Source organism: Bolinopsis microptera, chromosome 9 (assembly GCF_026151205.1).
Source record: "Bolinopsis microptera isolate Bmic1 chromosome 9, MBARI_Bmic_1.0, whole genome shotgun sequence".
Taxonomy (NCBI): domain Eukaryota; kingdom Metazoa; phylum Ctenophora; class Tentaculata; order Lobata; family Bolinopsidae; genus Bolinopsis; species Bolinopsis microptera.
Window position 1 is genome coordinate 407,924 of NC_087080.1, and position 18,934 is coordinate 426,857.

General features: G+C 39.2%; 2 protein-coding genes across 2 annotated transcripts in view; one reads left to right on the forward strand and one right to left on the reverse strand.

The window, feature by feature from the left end:
• Positions 1-9,347: 9,347 nt before the first annotated feature.
• On the reverse strand, positions 9,348-10,377 carry LOC134821025 (uncharacterized). The gene is made up of 2 exons (XM_063831688.1): positions 9,670-10,377; positions 9,348-9,497 (listed from the first exon to the last, which is right to left on the reverse strand). Exons 1-2 carry the CDS (start codon positions 10,375-10,377, stop codon positions 9,348-9,350), a joined length of 858 nt encoding a protein of 285 aa, XP_063687758.1.
• A 1,152-nt stretch (positions 10,378-11,529) lies between these two features.
• LOC134821029 (proprotein convertase subtilisin/kexin type 5-like) overlaps positions 11,530-18,934 on the forward strand; it is a 41,540-nt gene continuing 34,135 nt past the window's right edge. Inside the window, exon 1 of the mRNA XM_063831695.1 lies at positions 11,530-11,589. Coding sequence (XP_063687765.1) covers positions 11,530-11,589 — 60 coding nt within the window. The remainder of the gene's footprint in view (positions 11,590-18,934) is intronic.

Genomic DNA, 18,934 nt, shown 5'->3' on the forward strand with positions numbered 1-18,934 from the left:
CTGAAGATGCGCTCTGTTTATAACAGTCACCCTGAAGATGTGCTCTGTTTATAACAATCACCCTGAAGATGTACTCTGTTTATAACAGTCACCCTGAAGTTCTGAAGATGTACTCTGTTTATAACAGTCACCCTGAAGATGTGCTCTGTTTATAACAGTCACCCTGAAGATGCGCTCTGTTTATAACAGTCACCCTGAAGATGTGCTCTGTTTATAACAGTCACCCTGAAGATGTGCTCTGTTTATAACAGTCACCCTGAAGATGTGCTCTGTTTATAACAGTCACCCTGAAGATGTGCTCTGTTTATAACAGTCACTCTGAAGATGCGCTCTGTTTATAATATAACAGTCACCCTGAAGATGTGCTCTGTTTATAACAGTCACCCTGAAGATGTGCTCTGTTTATAACAGTCACCCTGAAAATGTGCTCTGTTTATAACAGTCACCCTGAAGATGTGCTCTGTTTATAACAGTCAACCTGAAGATGTGCTCTGTTTATGACAGTCAACCTGAAGATGTGCTTTGTTTATAACAGTTACCCTGAAGATGTGCTCTGTTTATGACAGTCACCCTAAAGATGTGCTCTGTTTATAACAGTCACCCTAAAGATGTGCTCTGTTTATAACAGTCACCCTGAAGATGTACTCTGTTTATAACAGTCACCCTGAAGATGTGCTCTGTTTATAACAGTCAACCTGAAGATGTGCTCTGTTTATAACAGTCACCCTGAAGATGCGCTCTGTTTATAACAGTCACCCTGAAGCTGTGCTCTGTTTATAACAGTCACCCTGAAGATGTGCTCTGTTTATAAAAGTCACCCTGAAGATGTGCTCTGTTTATAACAGTCACCCTGAAGATGTGCTCTGTTTATAACAGTAACCCTGAAGATGTGCTCTGTTTATAACAGTCAACCTGAAGATGAGCTCTGTTTATGACAGTCAACCTGAAGATGTGCTCTGTTTATAACAGTTACCCTGAAGATGTGCTCTGTTTATGACAGTCACCCTGAAGATGTGCTCTGTTTATGACAGTCACCCTGAAGATGTGCTCTGTTTATAACAGTCACCCTGAAGATGTGCTCTGTTTATAACAGTCACCTTGAAGATGTGCTCTGTTTATAACAATCACCCTGAAGATGTACTCTGTTTATAACAGTCACCCTGAAGCTCTGAAGATGTACTCTGTTTATAACAGTCACCCTGAAGATGTGTTCTGTTTATAACAGTCACCCTGAAGATGCGCTCTGTTTATAACAGTCACCCTGAAGATGTGCTCTGTTTATAACAGTCACCCTGAAGATGTGCTCTGTTTATAACAGTCACCCTGAAGATGTGCTCTGTTTATAACAGTCACCCTGAAGATGTGCTCTGTTTATAACAGTCACTCTGAAGATGCGCTCTGTTTATAATATAACAGTCACCCTGAAGATGTGCTCTGTTTATGACAGTCACCCTGAAGATGCGCTCTGTTTATAACAGTCACCCTGAAGATGCGCTCTGTTTATAACAGTCACCCTGAAGATGTGCTCTGTTTATAACAGTCCCCCTGAAGATGCGCTCTGTTTATAACAGTAACCCTGAAGATGCGCTCTGTTTATAACAGTAACCCTGAAGATGCGCTATGTTTATAACAGTCACCCTGAAGATGCGCTCTGTTTATAACAGTCACCCTGAAGATGTGCTCTGTTTATAACAGTCACCCTGAAGATGCGCTCTGTTTATAACAGTCACCCTGAAGATGTGCTCTGTTTATAACAATCACCCTGAAGATGTACTCTGTTTATAACAGTCACCCTGAAGCTCTGAAGATGTACTCTGTTTATAACAGTCACCCTGAAGATGTGTTCTGTTTATAACAGTCACCCTGAAGATGCGCTCTGTTTATAACAGTCACCCTGAAGATGTGCTCTGTTTATAACAGTCACCCTGAAGATGTGCTCTGTTTATAACAGTCACCCTGAAGATGTGCTCTGTTTATAACAGTCACCCTGAAGATGTGATCTGTTTATAACAGTCACTCTGAAGATGCGCTCTGTTTATAATATAACAGTCACCCTGAAGATGTGCTCTGTTTATGACAGTCACCCTGAAGATGCGCTCTGTTTATAACAGTCACCCTGAAGATGTGCTCTGTTTATAATAATCACCCTGAAGATGTGCTCTGTTTATAACAGTCACCCTGAAGATGTGCTCTGTTTATAACAGTCATCCTGAAGATGTGCTCTGTTTATAACAGTCACCCTGAAGATGCGCTCTGTTTATAACAGTCACCCTGAAGATGTGCTCTGTTTATAACAGTCACCCTGAAGATGCGCTCTGTTTATAACAGTCACCCTGAAGATGCGCTCTGTTTATAACAGTCACCCTGAAGATGTGCTCTGTTTATAACAGTCACCCTGAAGATGTGCTCTGTTTATAACAGTCACCCTGAAAATGTGCTCTGTTTATAACAGTCACCCTGAAGATGTGCTCTGTTTATAACAGTCAACCTGAAGATGTGCTCTGTTTATGACAGTCAACCTGAAGATGTGCTTTGTTTATAACAGTTACCCTGAAGATGTGCTCTGTTTATGACAGTCACCCTAAAGATGTGCTCTGTTTATAACAGTCACCCTAAAGATGTGCTCTGTTTATAACAGTCACCCTGAAGATGTACTCTGTTTATAACAGTCACCCTGAAGATGTGCTCTGTTTATAACAGTCACCCTAAAGATGTGCTCTGTTTATAACAGTCACCCTAAAGATGTGCTCTGTTTATAACAGTCACCCTGAAGATGTACTCTGTTTATAACAGTCACCCTGAAGATGTGCTCTGTTTATAACAGTCAACCTGAAGATGTGCTCTGTTTATAACAGTCACCCTGAAGATGCGCTCTGTTTATAACAGTCACCCTGAAGCTGTGCTCTGTTTATAACAGTCACCCTGAAGATGTGCTCTGTTTATAAAAGTCACCCTGAAGATGTGCTCTGTTTATAACAGTCACCCTGAAGATGTGCTCTGTTTATAACAGTAACCCTGAAGATGTGCTCTGTTTATAACAGTCAACCTGAAGATGTGCTCTGTTTATGACAGTCAACCTGAAGATGTGCTCTGTTTATAACAGTTACCCTGAAGATGTGCTCTGTTTATGACAGTCACCCTGAAGATGTGCTCTGTTTATGACAGTCACCCTGAAGATGTGCTCTGTTTATAACAGTCACCTTGAAGATGTGCTCTGTTTATAACAGTCACCCTGAAGATGCGCTCTGTTAATAACAGTCACCCTGAAGATGTGCTCTGTTTATAACAGTCACCCTGAAGATGTGCTTTGTTTATAACAGTCATCATGAAGATGCGCTCTGTTTATAACAGTCACCCTGAAGATGCGCTCTGTTTATAACAGTCACCCTGGAGATGCGCTCTGTTTATAACAGTCACCCTGAAGATGTGCTCTGTTTATAACAGTCACCCTGAAGATGTGCTCTGTTTATACCAGTCACCCTGAAGATTCGCTCTGTTTATAACAGTCACCCTGAAGCTGTGCTCTGTTTATAACAGTCACCCTGAAGATGTGCTCTGTTTATAAAAGTCACCCTGAAGATGTGCTCTGTTTATAACAGTCACCCTGAAGATGTGCTCTGTTTATAACAGTCACCCTGAAGATGTGCTCTGTTTATAACAGTCAACCTGAAGATGTGCTCTGTTTATGACAGTCAACCTGAAGATGTGCTCTGTTTATAACAGTCAACCTGAAGATGTGCTCTGTTTATGACAGTCAACCTGAAGATGTGCTCTGTTTATAACAGTTACCCTGAAGATGTGCTCTGTTTATGACAGTCACCCTGAAGATGTGCTCTGTTTATGACAGTCACCCTGAAGATGTGCTCTGTTTATAACAGTCACCCTGAAGATGTGCTCTGTTTATAACAGTCACCTTGAAGATGTGCTCTGTTTATAACAGTCACCCTGAAGATGCGCTCTGTTAATAACAGTCACCCTGAAGATGTGCTCTGTTTATAACAGTCACCCTGAAGATGTGCTTTGTTTATAACAGTCATCATGAAGATGCGCTCTGTTTATAACAGTCACCCTGGAGATGCGCTCTGTATATAACAGTCACCCTGAAAATGCGCTCTGTTTATAACAGTCACCCTGAAGATGCGCTCTGTTTATAACAGTCACCCTGAAGATGCGCTCTGTTTATAACAGTCACCCTGAAGATGCGCTCTGTATATAACAGTCACCCTGAAGATGCGCTCTGTTTATAACAGTCACCCTGAAGATGCGCTCTGTTTATAACAGTCACCCTGAAGATGTGCTCTGTTTATAACAGTCCCCCTGAAGATGCGCTCTGTTTATAACAGTAACCCTGAAGATGCGCTCTGTTTATAACAGTAACCCTGAAGATGCGCTATGTTTATAACAGTCACCCTGAAGATGCGCTCTGTTTATAACAGTCACCCTGAAGATGTGCTCTGTTTATAACAGTCACCCTGAAGATGCGCTCTGTTTATAACAGTCACCCTGAAGATGTGCTCTGTTTATAACAATCACCCTGAAGATGTACTCTGTTTATAACAGTCACCCTGAAGTTCTGAAGATGTACTCTGTTTATAACAGTCACCCTGAAGATGTGCTCTGTTTATAACAGTCACCCTGAAGATGCGCTCTGTTTATAACAGTCACCCTGAAGATGTGCTCTGTTTATAACAGTCACCCTGAAGATGTGCTCTGTTTATAACAGTCACCCTGAAGATGTGCTCTGTTTATAACAGTCACCCTGAAGATGTGCTCTGTTTATAACAGTCACTCTGAAGATGCGCTCTGTTTATAATATAACAGTCACCCTGAAGATGTGCTCTGTTTATGACAGTCAACCTGAAGATGTGCTTTGTTTATAACAGTTACCCTGAAGATGTGCTCTGTTTATGACAGTCACCCTAAAGATGTGCTCTGTTTATAACAGTCACCCTAAAGATGTGCTCTGTTTATAACAGTCACCCTGAAGATGTACTCTGTTTATAACAGTCACCCTGAAGATGTGCTCTGTTTATAACAGTCACCCTAAAGATGTGCTCTGTTTATAACAGTCACCCTAAAGATGTGCTCTGTTTATAACAGTCACCCTGAAGATGTACTCTGTTTATAACAGTCACCCTGAAGATGTGCTCTGTTTATAACAGTCAACCTGAAGATGTGCTCTGTTTATAACAGTCACCCTGAAGATGCGCTCTGTTTATAACAGTCACCCTGAAGCTGTGCTCTGTTTATAACAGTCACCCTGAAGTTCTGAAGATGTACTCTGTTTATAACAGTCACCCTGAAGATGTGCTCTGTTTATAACAGTCACCCTGAAGATGCGCTCTGTTTATAACAGTCACCCTGAAGATGTGCTCTGTTTATAACAGTCACCCTGAAGATGTGCTCTGTTTATAACAGTCACCCTGAAGATGTGCTCTGTTTATAACAGTCACCCTGAAGATGTGCTCTGTTTATAACAGTCACTCTGAAGATGCGCTCTGTTTATAATATAACAGTCACCCTGAAGATGTGCTCTGTTTATGACAGTCAACCTGAAGATGTGCTTTGTTTATAACAGTTACCCTGAAGATGTGCTCTGTTTATGACAGTCACCCTAAAGATGTGCTCTGTTTATAACAGTCACCCTAAAGATGTGCTCTGTTTATAACAGTCACCCTGAAGATGTACTCTGTTTATAACAGTCACCCTGAAGATGTGCTCTGTTTATAACAGTCACCCTAAAGATGTGCTCTGTTTATAACAGTCACCCTAAAGATGTGCTCTGTTTATAACAGTCACCCTGAAGATGTACTCTGTTTATAACAGTCACCCTGAAGATGTGCTCTGTTTATAACAGTCAACCTGAAGATGTGCTCTGTTTATAACAGTCACCCTGAAGATGCGCTCTGTTTATAACAGTCACCCTGAAGCTGTGCTCTGTTTATAACAGTCACCCTGAAGATGTGCTCTGTTTATAAAAGTCACCCTGAAGATGTGCTCTGTTTATAACAGTCACCCTGAAGATGTGCTCTGTTTATAACAGTAACCCTGAAGATGTGCTCTGTTTATAACAGTCAACCTGAAGATGTGCTCTGTTTATGACAGTCAACCTGAAGATGTGCTCTGTTTATAACAGTTACCCTGAAGATGTGCTCTGTTTATGACAGTCACCCTGAAGATGTGCTCTGTTTATGACAGTCACCCTGAAGATGTGCTCTGTTTATAACAGTCACCTTGAAGATGTGCTCTGTTTATAACAGTCACCCTGAAGATGCGCTCTGTTAATAACAGTCACCCTGAAGATGTGCTCTGTTTATAACAGTCACCCTGAAGATGTGCTTTGTTTATAACAGTCATCATGAAGATGCGCTCTGTTTATAACAGTCACCCTGAAGATGCGCTCTGTTTATAACAGTCACCCTGGAGATGCGCTCTGTTTATAACAGTCACCCTGAAGATGTGCTCTGTTTATAACAGTCACCCTGAAGATGTGCTCTGTTTATACCAGTCACCCTGAAGATTCGCTCTGTTTATAACAGTCACCCTGAAGCTGTGCTCTGTTTATAACAGTCACCCTGAAGATGTGCTCTGTTTATAAAAGTCACCCTGAAGATGTGCTCTGTTTATAACAGTCACCCTGAAGATGTGCTCTGTTTATAACAGTCACCCTGAAGATGTGCTCTGTTTATAACAGTCAACCTGAAGATGTGCTCTGTTTATGACAGTCAACCTGAAGATGTGCTCTGTTTATAACAGTCAACCTGAAGATGTGCTCTGTTTATGACAGTCAACCTGAAGATGTGCTCTGTTTATAACAGTTACCCTGAAGATGTGCTCTGTTTATGACAGTCACCCTGAAGATGTGCTCTGTTTATGACAGTCACCCTGAAGATGTGCTCTGTTTATAACAGTCACCCTGAAGATGTGCTCTGTTTATAACAGTCACCTTGAAGATGTGCTCTGTTTATAACAGTCACCCTGAAGATTCGCTCTGTTAATAACAGTCACCCTGAAGATGTGCTCTGTTTATAACAGTCACCCTGAAGATGTGCTTTGTTTATAACAGTCATCATGAAGATGCGCTCTGTTTATAACAGTCACCCTGGAGATGCGCTCTGTATATAACAGTCACCCTGAAAATGCGCTCTGTTTATAACAGTCACCCTGAAGATGCGCTCTGTTTATAACAGTCACCCTGAAGATGCGCTCTGTTTATAACAGTCACCCTGAAGATGCGCTCTGTATATAACAGTCACCCTGAAGATGCGCTCTGTTTATAACAGTCACCCTGAAGATGCGCTCTGTTTATAACAGTCACCCTGAAGATGTGCTCTGTTTATAACAGTCCCCCTGAAGATGCGCTCTGTTTATAACAGTAACCCTGAAGATGCGCTCTGTTTATAACAGTAACCCTGAAGATGCGCTATGTTTATAACAGTCACCCTGAAGATGCGCTCTGTTTATAACAGTCACCCTGAAGATGTGCTCTGTTTATAACAGTCACCCTGAAGATGCGCTCTGTTTATAACAGTCACCCTGAAGATGTGCTCTGTTTATAACAATCACCCTGAAGATGTACTCTGTTTATAACAGTCACCCTGAAGCTCTGAAGATGTACTCTGTTTATAACAGTCACCCTGAAGATGTGCTCTGTTTATAACAGTCACCCTGAAGATGCGCTCTGTTTATAACAGTCACCCTGAAGATGTGCTCTGTTTATAACAGTCACCCTGAAGATGTGCTCTGTTTATAACAGTCACCCTGAAGATGTGCTCTGTTTATAACAGTCACCCTGAAGATGTGCTCTGTTTATAACAGTCACTCTGAAGATGCGCTCTGTTTATAATATAACAGTCACCCTGAAGATGTGCTCTGTTTATGACAGTCACCCTGAAGATGCGCTCTGTTTATAACAGTCACCCTGAAGATGTGCTCTGTTTATAATAATCACCCTGAAGATGTGCTCTATTTATAACAGTCACCCTGAAGATGCGCTCTGTTTATAACAGTCATCCTGAAGATGTGCTCTGTTTATAACAGTCACCCTGAAGATGCGCTCTGTTTATAACAGTCACCCTGAAGATGTGCTCTGTTTATAACAGTCACCCTGAAGATGCGCTCTGTTTATAACAGTCACCCTGAAGATGCGCTCTGTTTATAACAGTCAACCTGACTACTGCTTCCCTATTTACGCTGTTGATTTGTCCGATAATGAGCTATTTTACTTGTTTCTCTATAAGAGTTAGCTCGTTACCTGGGTTACGGTGGATACCCGGCTAGTTTCTCGTTACTTCTAGTCTCAGTTATAAACTACTAGTAAATACTGTCTAGTTACTACACTGCTACACTGCTCTTTTATTGCTACTTTATTTGAAAGCCGGTAAATTGGTTTGATCCCTGTTGGTCTCTGTAAGCAGTGTCAATTGCTCCTTCATAAATACTACTGTTGTGTCACTGTGTTCTGTATTTACAAGGATTCTAGTTTAAACAACTAAACCCACACAACTTTTTGAACTCATACTTTTAGTAGAGTGTGTAGTTTATCCGACTTAATCTCATCTTCGCAAAGGAGATGATTGTTAAAGAGGTTATACCAGCGGAGAGATGACTTATTTCCTGAATTACCGAGTTATTATTTGTAGTGTAGTGTAGTGTAGTGTAGTGTAGTGTAGTGTAGTGTAGTGTAGTGTAGTGTAGTGTAGTGTAGTGTAGTGTAGTGTAGTGTAGTGTAGTGTAGTGTAGTGTAGTGTAGTGTAGTGTAGTGTAGTGTAGTGTAGTGTAGTGTAGTGTAGTGTAGTGTAGTGTCATTCGTCTCACCATTTAACGTGTCTACCTAAAACTAGTTAAAACTAATACTCTCTTATAACTTAATTAGACAGGTTTTCACTAAATACAGTTTTACTATTCTGCAATGTTTGTGTGTTATGTGGACAGCGTGTCACTGTGTGTGTGTGTGTTTTGTCTATCTTCATTTATTTCTTTATTTAACTTCTACCATTTCATGAACACAGTCTACAGCTAATATATAACAGTAGTATAAGTGACCACTAGTAACCACTAGTACTGTTAATATATAACAGTAGTATTTATGAAGGAGCAAGTAGTGACTTTTAGTGACTCGTATAAGTGACCTCTAGTTTTAAGTTTTCATAATAATTATATAAACAAAAGCTCTAAGAAACAGATAGTAAACAAAGTAAACATTTCTGTCCCCTAATCTTTCTCAAACAAAAGTCATGCAATTTGCATACTTCTCCATTTAACTCTATTCTGAGCGATTAAAGTTAAATTGTTTAAATCACATAAATTATTTAACGATAATTTTCGAACACTAAGGTCGTGTAGGATCAGTGAGAAAAGGTTTGACTGCGGTCTTCCACGCCGCCCTTGAAGCTGTAAGGTGTTAACAGCAAAAACAAGCGACGAATAGGCTGGACCATCTGTAGGCCCACGCAGTACATGTCCGAGCATCCTCCACCGACTACGAGCCACTTTAGCTGACAATGGTTCGCTATTGCAGCGTTTATACAAGTTCTTGTTGGAAATGATGTGAGGGTATTTGTAATTCAAAATTGATCGCAGATGACGTCTGTGAGCAATATCTAGTTTTTCCAATACTGATTTAGGGGCAGCCCAGCAAGATGAATTGTACATTAAAACGGATACTACCAGAGCCTCATACAACAGAAGCCTCTTGCTCAGAGGGATCTTATGGTTCCAAGCTTTCTTGTATTTGTTAAACGCGGCATATCCCAGACATATCCTTCTAGAGATGTCCTCCTTACTACAAAGCATGGAGCCAAGCGTGATACTCTTTCTCCAGAGCTCGTTCCCTGCAATTGGCTTACCCTGATCGTCTTTAGCTCCCTTTTCAGCTAAGTACACATGAGTGAAATCAGTTTTGTCTTCGTTAACGAAGAGATTCCAATCTTTAAGGACTTCTGTTGCAATAGGCAACAGCTCCCTCAAATTGTCCTCATCTTCATCATTGAAGTCGATATCATCAGCATACTCACTGTCAAGTGGAAGACCGATATCGGTGATAGGTGGGTTAGGCCTATTCATTGCAGTTTCAAGCCTGTTACGGAGGTCACGCAAGGCACCCGCTAAGACAAGTGTGAACAAACATCCAGACAGACAGTCACCTTGGAATGCACCGAGAAAACTCTGGAATTCAGCAGACAGTGTACCGTTGATATTGACTTTGAGCTTGGTGTTGGAAAGCAAAAGTCTTACCAAACGGACTTCGTCATCATCACAGCCACACTCAACAAGAAGATCGAGGATGGTAGATCGTCGTATAGTGTCAAAGGCACTAGACATATCGATCCCCATACGATGGTATTCCCACCTCTTCCTCTGGACAACTGATAACATCACACGCTGGCACCATACAATGTCAGCACATGATCTACCCTGCTTGTAAGCACATTGCCATGGACCAGTGAAGGCATTGACTTTATTCTCAATTCTCTTCAAGGTTGCCATTGAAGCACCTTTAGAACCTTTTTGTAGGACCTCCTACTTGCAGCATCCTTTATGGACTCAAGTAAGCCATTCAAGTCTGAATTTGGATCCAGAGCAGAAACAGTGTTACTTAAGTTATCATCTAAGGATTGACGATATTTCACCTGAATGGTGGGGTTCGAGGTGAGTTCAGAGGTGTTGAACTTTAAGGATGTCTTGGAGTGGCGTTTATAGCAAAGACAGATGTCCTTAAAGTCTACTCTAGTGACAACAAATCTGTGATCAGAGTATGTCAAAGTGCCTGCATAAGATCTAGAATCTTGTAGCATTGGCTTCGACCTACTCCGACACAGGATGAAATCGATCTGAGAATAGACCGGGATCGTCTTTTTACTATTTCGCCCGGCACTCCAGTCCTTCCTCCAGCCAGTGTAGGTGGTCGTATGTCGAGCAGGATGATAAAAACCAGTGTTGGAGGCAAAGAGGTCAAATTCTGATAACAAGTCTAACAAGTTTTCCCCCATATCGTTGCGCAAACCCATACCATGTTTACCCATGAAACGACCAAAACCAAAGTCCTTATCTGAAGTAGTCATTTTTCCCAACTTTGAATTAAAATCCCCCAAAACAAATATCTCAACATTAGCAGGGACATTTAGAGCGTCCCTAACTTGGCCGTAGAAATTAATCAACAGTTGTTGATCATTTTCTGCAAGTTTCTTGTGTGGCCCATATACATTGACCACCCTACATTTGATAAATTTTCCTGATTTTGTAGGGAGTTCTAGGTCCAAAAAGCTTACTCGATCACTGATACTGTTCCAGCATACCACATAGTCAATAAATCGGGGACTGATAACAAAACCGAGTCCATAGTGCCGGCCATTTTTCTGCTCAAACAATAAGAGTTTGTATCCGTTGCTAAGACTGCAAGAATCCGGTTTTACAACCTTAGTCTCCTGAATAGCGCAGATATCTATGCCGTACCGTAGACAATCGGTACCCAGTTGCTCCCGTTTGCTGTGGATGTCGTCTGGATCATCACAAGAACCGAGGCCACGTATGTTAAAGGTGGCGAAGCTGATGAGGAGTGTAGCAAACAGGGATCGTCCTGTAGCTGAGGTAAACATTACGGAGGGCGATGTTGTCGTCTCTCCGCCGCTGGCGTTACCCATACGGTCCATCTAAAAATTAAGTATTTTTAATAGCATGGCACCCACTGAGACAGTATTAACGGTAATAAAAGAGATGTTTGCGTCTCTTTAACCACATCCGAGAGAACAAATGGCTATTCAGTGCGCGTATTATTACCACCGGAACAGTATGCCGGCTACTTCATATCTTGACGAGGGGGAAGTGTAACTATGGTAACTAGTGGTAACTAGGGGGTAACTAGGGGGAAGTGTAAACAATAACGGGGAAATCAGATCCAGAGGTAGACTCCGCTGACCGCTACTGGAGTATAGTAGGAGGTATTACTATTATTACTATTATTACTATTACTATTACTATTACTATTACTATTACTATTACTATTACTATTACTATTACTATTACTATTACTATTACTATTACTATTACTATTACTATTACTATTACTATTACTATTACTACTATTACTATTATTACTATTACTATTATTAGAATTATTTGGGAACACGCTTACTTCCCTGAGTTGATAATGTAAGAGGTTGAGCGCTGGTAATTGTCCCGTAGAGCAGCACCATTAACTCTGCCATTACAATACGCTAATTGCACGTGCATTCCATTGCACTAATGCACTCCCCGATATAATGTATCTGTAGCTCTGAGTACCACGTGACATAAGTGCGGCGCGCATTGGTTCTTCTCTTTGCCTGTTGTTAGGGGCAACGCACACATCTTAATTACAATTAATTCTAGTGTACTGGAACAGACAACAGTTGTCCTCTTCTGCTTCACTTTGTTTATACCGCTATCAAATATACTACAGTTACATTTATTTCGTATCGGTTTAATTTCTTGTTATTTGAAATGTTGAATAGTTACATAAGTTATCTGGTTAGATATTTTAGTGTAGTGTAGTGTAGTGTAGTGTAGTGTAGTGTAGTGTAGTGTAGTGTAGTGTAGTGTAGTGTAGTGTAGTGTAGTGTAGTGTAGTGTAGTGTAGTGTAGTGTAGTGTAGTGTAGTGTAGTGTAGTGTAGTGTAGTGTAGTGTAGTGTAGTGTAGTGTAGTGTAGTGTAGTGTAATGTTGAATAGTAGATATTTTAGCCAATGATTATCCATTTGACAGGCAGGCAGGGGTAGGTTATAAGTCACCTGGCAAATCCTGCTGGCTTTCATGGCTAATTTCCAACTAAATTTAATGGCTTAATACTTAAGATTGTCAAGTTATGCGAATATGTATAATGTATATCCTGTAGATCTTTGCGAATATGTTCGATCTTTTTCCCAGTGTTTTGGAATAATTTCAATTAGGATTAATTTTTATATTTCTTGTAACATTCTGACAAACATTTTACGAGGGATGGATCTCCCTGCCTTTACACGCACACATTACTATAACCTTTATAATTCATCCCTAATCCTATTCGTATACATTCATATGACAAATTTCACCATGAACTGGTTAATTCATTCTACGGAATGGTGTTTTATAATAACACATGCTACATCACATCGCAACAGTAGCATTTCAACAGATAATAGCATATCATACAGTATAGTAGCTATTATTGAAATTATCGTATCTATAATAATGGTACGATAATTAAACATTTGTTATAGCTCTTGAAGACAGTGTATCGTAGTTTACTATGTAGTTACGTTAATGTTATCATGAAACTAAATATAGATGTTTCGGCTATCATTTTTGAGCTTTAAGCTTTTTTTTAGATGTTTGCACTTTGCGCGGTTTGTGAACATTGTGAACATGCAGTTAACACGCAACAGTATATGAACGTGCAATAAACTCGCAACAGTATATGCACGCGCAATAAACTTGCAGCAGTATATGCACGTGCAATAAACTCGCAACAGTATATACACGTGCAATAAACTCGCAGCAGTGTATGCACGTGCAATAAACTCACAACAGTATATCAATATGCACGTGCAATTAACTCGCAACAGTATATGAACGTGCAATAAACTCGCAACAGTATATGCACGTGCAATAAACTCGCAACAGTATATGCACGTGCAATAAACTCGCAACAGTATATGCACGTGCAATAAACTCGCAACAGTATATGCACGTGCAATAAACTCGCAACAGTATATGCACGTGCAATAAACTCGCAACAGTATATGCACGTGCAATAAACTCGCAGCAGTGTATGCACGTGCAATAAACTCGCAACAGTATATCAATATGCACGTGCAATAAACTCGCAACAGTATAATATGCAAGTGCAATAAACTCGCAACAGTATATGCACGTGCAATAAACTCGCAACAGTATATGCACGTGCAATAAACTCACAACAGTATATTATGCACGTGCAATAAACTCGCAACAGTATATGAACGTGCAATAAACTTGCAACAGTATATGCACGTGCAATAAACTTGCAACAGTATATGCACGTGCAATAAACTCACAACAGTATATGCACGTGCAATAAACTCGCAACAGTATATGCACGTGCAATAAACTTGCAACAGTATATGCACGTGCATAGTAACCATTTACCCCATCTCTACTCCGTATTTGTACCTAATTGGAACAATAAGTTTTATTGGTGGTGACAGTGGCCAGCTCTAGTGTGTCTACCCACTTAGTTTGCTCACAGCTAGTTACACAAACTGTGTTTAACGATCAATAGCGTGCTGTGATGTGTACGTGAAATACCCTTTTCAGGTGAATTGTAGCATTTTACTGAATCTATGATCACTTAACTACACTATTATTTATTAACTACATTAATATTGATTCAGTGAACTGCGCCCTAAAATCTACAATTACTGTGCAAACTTTGTTAGGTTTTGTCTAATTATTAACAAAATATCCCAATTTTTCCAAGTTGATTCCTCGTTTGCATTTACGTAGTTGATTCAATTTGGGAACAGCACACGTGATACGTGATATTACTCCTACACGTTGCTATAGTAACACGTGATATTACTCCTACACGTTGCTATGGTAACACGTGACACGTGATATTACTCCTACACGTTGCTATAGTAACACGTGATATTACTCCTACACGTTGCTATGGTAACACGTGGCACCCGATATTACTCCTACACGTTGCTATGGTAACACGTGACACGTGATATTACTCCTACACCAGTTGATTACAAGAAGTTGTCAACATAACTTCGTAAAACCCTTGTTCGGTCTCAGAGCAGTGGTCCAAGTAGTGGCACTACGCGGCACTACGCGGCACTACTAGCGTTCTATTTACTGCACGAAACTCTGTGTCAATATTTTCAGCCCTGCATTTCCAGTGAAAATGTGTTTTTACTTTTGAATTGGTTGAGCGGTTTGTTAGCTTACGTTCCATCGTCTACACATATTAATCTACACTTGTCGTTTTATTTTAATCTGCACTTCTCGTTTTATTATAATCTACACTTCTCGTTTTATTTTAATCTACACTAGTCGTTTTATTTTAATCTACACTTCTCGTTTTATTATAATCTACACTTGTCGTTTTATTTTAATCTGCACTTCTCGTTTTATTTTAATCTGCACTTCTCGTTTTATTTTAATCTACACTAGTCGTTTTATTGTAATCTACACTTCTCGTTTTATTATAATCTACACTAGTCGTTTTATTGCAATCTACACTTCTCGTTTTATTATAATCTACACTTCTCGTTTTATTATAATCTACACTTCTCGTTTTATTATAATCTACACTAGTCGTTTTATTGCAATCTACACTTCTCGTTTTATTATAATCTACACTTCTCGTTTTATTATAATCTACAATTCTCGTTTTATTTTAATCTACACTTCTCGTTTTATTATAATCTACACTAGTCGTTTTATTGTAATCTACACTTCTCGTTTTATTATAATCTACACTTCTCGTTTTATTATAATCTACACTTCTCGTTTTATTATAATCTACACTTCTCCTTCTATTTTAATCTACACTTCTCGTTTTATTATAATCTACACTTCTCGTTTTATTATAATCTACACTTCTCCTTCTATTTTAATCTACACTTCTCGTTTTATTTTAATCTACACTTCTCGTTTTATTATAATCTACACTAGTCGTTTTATTTTAATCTACACTTCTCGTTTTATTATAATCTACACTTCTCGTTTTATTTTAATCTACACTTCTCGTTTTATTATAATCTACACTTCTCGTTTTATTATAATCTACACTAGTCGTTTTATTGTAATCTACACTTCTCGTTTTATTTTAATCTACACTTCTCGTTTTATTATAATCTACACTTCTCGTTTTATTATAATCTACACTTCTCCTTCTATTTTAATCTACACTTCTCGTTTTATTTTAATCTACACTTCTCGTTTTATTATAATCTACACTAGTCGTTTTATTTTAATCTACACTTCTCGTTTTATTATAATCTACACTTCTCGTTTTATTATAATCTACACTTCTCGTTTTATTTTAATCTACACTTCTCGTTTTATTTTAATCTACACTAGTCGTTTTATTGCAATCTACACTTCTCGTTTTATTATAATCTACACTTCTCGTTTTATTATAATCTACACTTCTCGTTTTATTATAATCTACACTTCTCGTTTTATTATAATCTACACTTCTCGTTTTATTATAATCTACACTTCTCGTTTTATTTTAATCTACACTAGTCGTTTTATTTTAATCTACACTTCTGAGGCTTCAAACATAATTAGGATAATTTGTAATGAGATTTAATAATTGACCACCCAATTAAAATTGGTTGTGCGATAACAGTGTTACTACTACTATTAGTTACCATAGCAACTAACAGTGTTGAAACCAACAGTTATCCGGTTACAATTAATACGTCGTCACCCTAGCAGCCAGTTACCATAGCAACGCCTTAGATTTGTGCCTGTATTTCAAATTAGCGGTAATTGCGTTAGCAGTGTATTTAATAACTAGGTGGTAAGGCATCACCTATAATAACCGCCGCAAGCTATTTCATATGCTGCTTAAATTACAGGCCTGCAATCTGCATCAATCATACTTTCTATTAATTTCCACGCCTCATGGTTTCAAAATTCGCAATAATTTTAATTTACGTTAGTTTTGAATAATTGTTTTGGTGTCTCTGTGTAAGTTGTAAAGATATGAAGAAAGTCCTGTCCTCTTTAGTGTTGCTATGGTAACAAGGCTGTCCTCTTTAGTGTTGCTATGGTAACAAGGCTGTCCTCTTTAGTGTTGCTATGGTAACAAGGCTGTCCTCTTTAGTGTTGCTATGGTAACAAGGATGTCCTCTTTAGTGTTGCTATGGTAACAAGGCTGTCCTCTTTAGTGTTGCTATGGTAACAAGGCTGTCCTCTTTAGTGTTACTATGGTAACAAGGCTGTCCTCTTTAGTGTTGCTATGGTAACAAGGCTGTCCTCTTTAGTGTTGCTATGGAAACAAGGCTGTCCTCTTTAGTGTTTCAATGGAAACAAGGCTGTCCTCTACAGTGTTGCTATGGTAACAAGGCTGTCCTCTACAGTGTTGCTATGGAAACAAGGCTGTCCTCTACAGTGTTGCTATGGAAACAAGGCTGTCCTCTACAGTGTTGCTATGGTAACAAGGCTGTCCTCTACAGTGTTGCTATGGAAACAAGGCTGTCCTCTTTAGTGTTTCTATGGAAACAAGGCTGTCCTCTACAGTGGTGCCATAGTAACAAGGCTGTCCTCTACAGTGTTGCTATGGAAACAAGGCTGTCCTCTTTAGTGTTGCTATGGTAACAAGGCTGTCCTCTTTAGTGTTGCTATGGAAACAAGGCTGTCCTGCTATTGTTGCAGTGTTTAAGTTTTGTTGAACCCTCACAAGTGTGAGCTAATTGCCTGTAGAAGTAGTTGCTATGGTAACACTGTAGAAGCAGTACCCACTAGTACAATGCAGAGTTAATGTACAATGTACTGTTGTTAGATTCGAGCTCACAATACAAACACTGATACTGACTGCAGGTACAGCTAGTACTGACTACAGGTAGTCTAGTCTCGACTCTTTCCTTGCTAAATTATTGATGTTTGAATCGGACGTGTGTCGCTATGGTAACGTGTGTAACAATGCGTGGATATCGTGTTTTTAGTTTTTGGCATTCAATTGAATGTTCGGTCCTTTTCAGTGTTGCTATGGTAACAAGGCTGTCCTCTTTAGTGTTGCTATGGTAACAAGGCTGTCCTCTTTAGTGTTGCTATGGTAACAAGGCTGTCCTCTACAGTGTTACTATGGTAACAAGACTGTCCTCTACAGTGTTACTATGGTAACAAGGCTTTCCTCTACAGTGTTACTATAGTAACATGGCTGTTACAGTGTTACTATGGTAACAAGGCTGTCCTCTACAGTGTTACTATGGTAACAAGGCTGTCCTCTACAGTGTTACTATAGTAACAAGGCTGTTACAGTGTTACTATGGTAACAAGGCTGTCCTCTACAGTGTTACTATAGTAACAAGGCTGTCCTCTACAGTGTTACTAAGGTAGCAAGGCTGTTACAGTGTTACTATAGTAACAAGGCTGTTACATAGTATAAAGTGCCCAATTATATGTAATCAAGTGTCGAATCCGAATATTCGCCATTTTATTCCGATGTAATAACTTCTATATCGCTTATGGTAGCTTTGCTATTTTTGTTTTGTAAAACTAATTATTCTTGTTTCAAAGTTAGCTATGAAGTCAGAGAATTGTAAAACTAATTATTCTTGTTTCATTAATAATTAACTAAATACTAACCCCTATATACACAGTGTTACTATGGTTACTAACCCCTCTCTTCCGTAGCAATGTGTCGTCCTGTTAAATTGTGAGTACTTTTATTACGTTGTTTTATTAAGTTGATTTGACATATACATTTGGGGTAACCTTTAGCAATGTATTCGTACAATAAAAAACAATCGCTTTATTATTAGTTATAGTTAAATGCTCTCAGCCAATACATTATTTTTATTTCCTCCACAATTCGCCATTTTTTTATTTATTAAGATGTAACCTTTCAATGTATAGCACCCAAATAATGGAATTTAATTTAAATCGGTTTCGTGTAATTCCTGTGAGTAGCTAACAGCACTGGTATTGGGAGAGCCTCAGTACTATATACAGTATTATATACTATATATCAGTATTCAGTATATACTATACTGCAATACAGGCTGCGTCTGGTAAATAGCTTCACTGACACCCAGCCATCCTGTCTAAATAATGGAACCACTTGCCATGCCAATGTTCGAAACTTTTGCGACCTAAAATAATGAAATGACGAAAATTTACCATTTAGACATTTAGTACGTGAAACAGCGGTGAAAAACCAGTTAGTGAATAGTTTGACGTGAAATCCCAAAAGTGAA

Bases quoted from the DNA above. Each gene is read 5' to 3' on its own strand.
- LOC134821025 (XM_063831688.1), bottom strand. From the start codon at position 10,377: ATGTTATCAGTTGTCCAGAGGAAGAGGTGGGAATACCATCGTATGGGG. The intron at 9,498-9,669 runs GTAGTATCCGTT...AACCATTGTCAG, and splicing joins TTCTGTTGTATGAGGCTCTG to CTAAAGTGGCTCGTAGTCGG.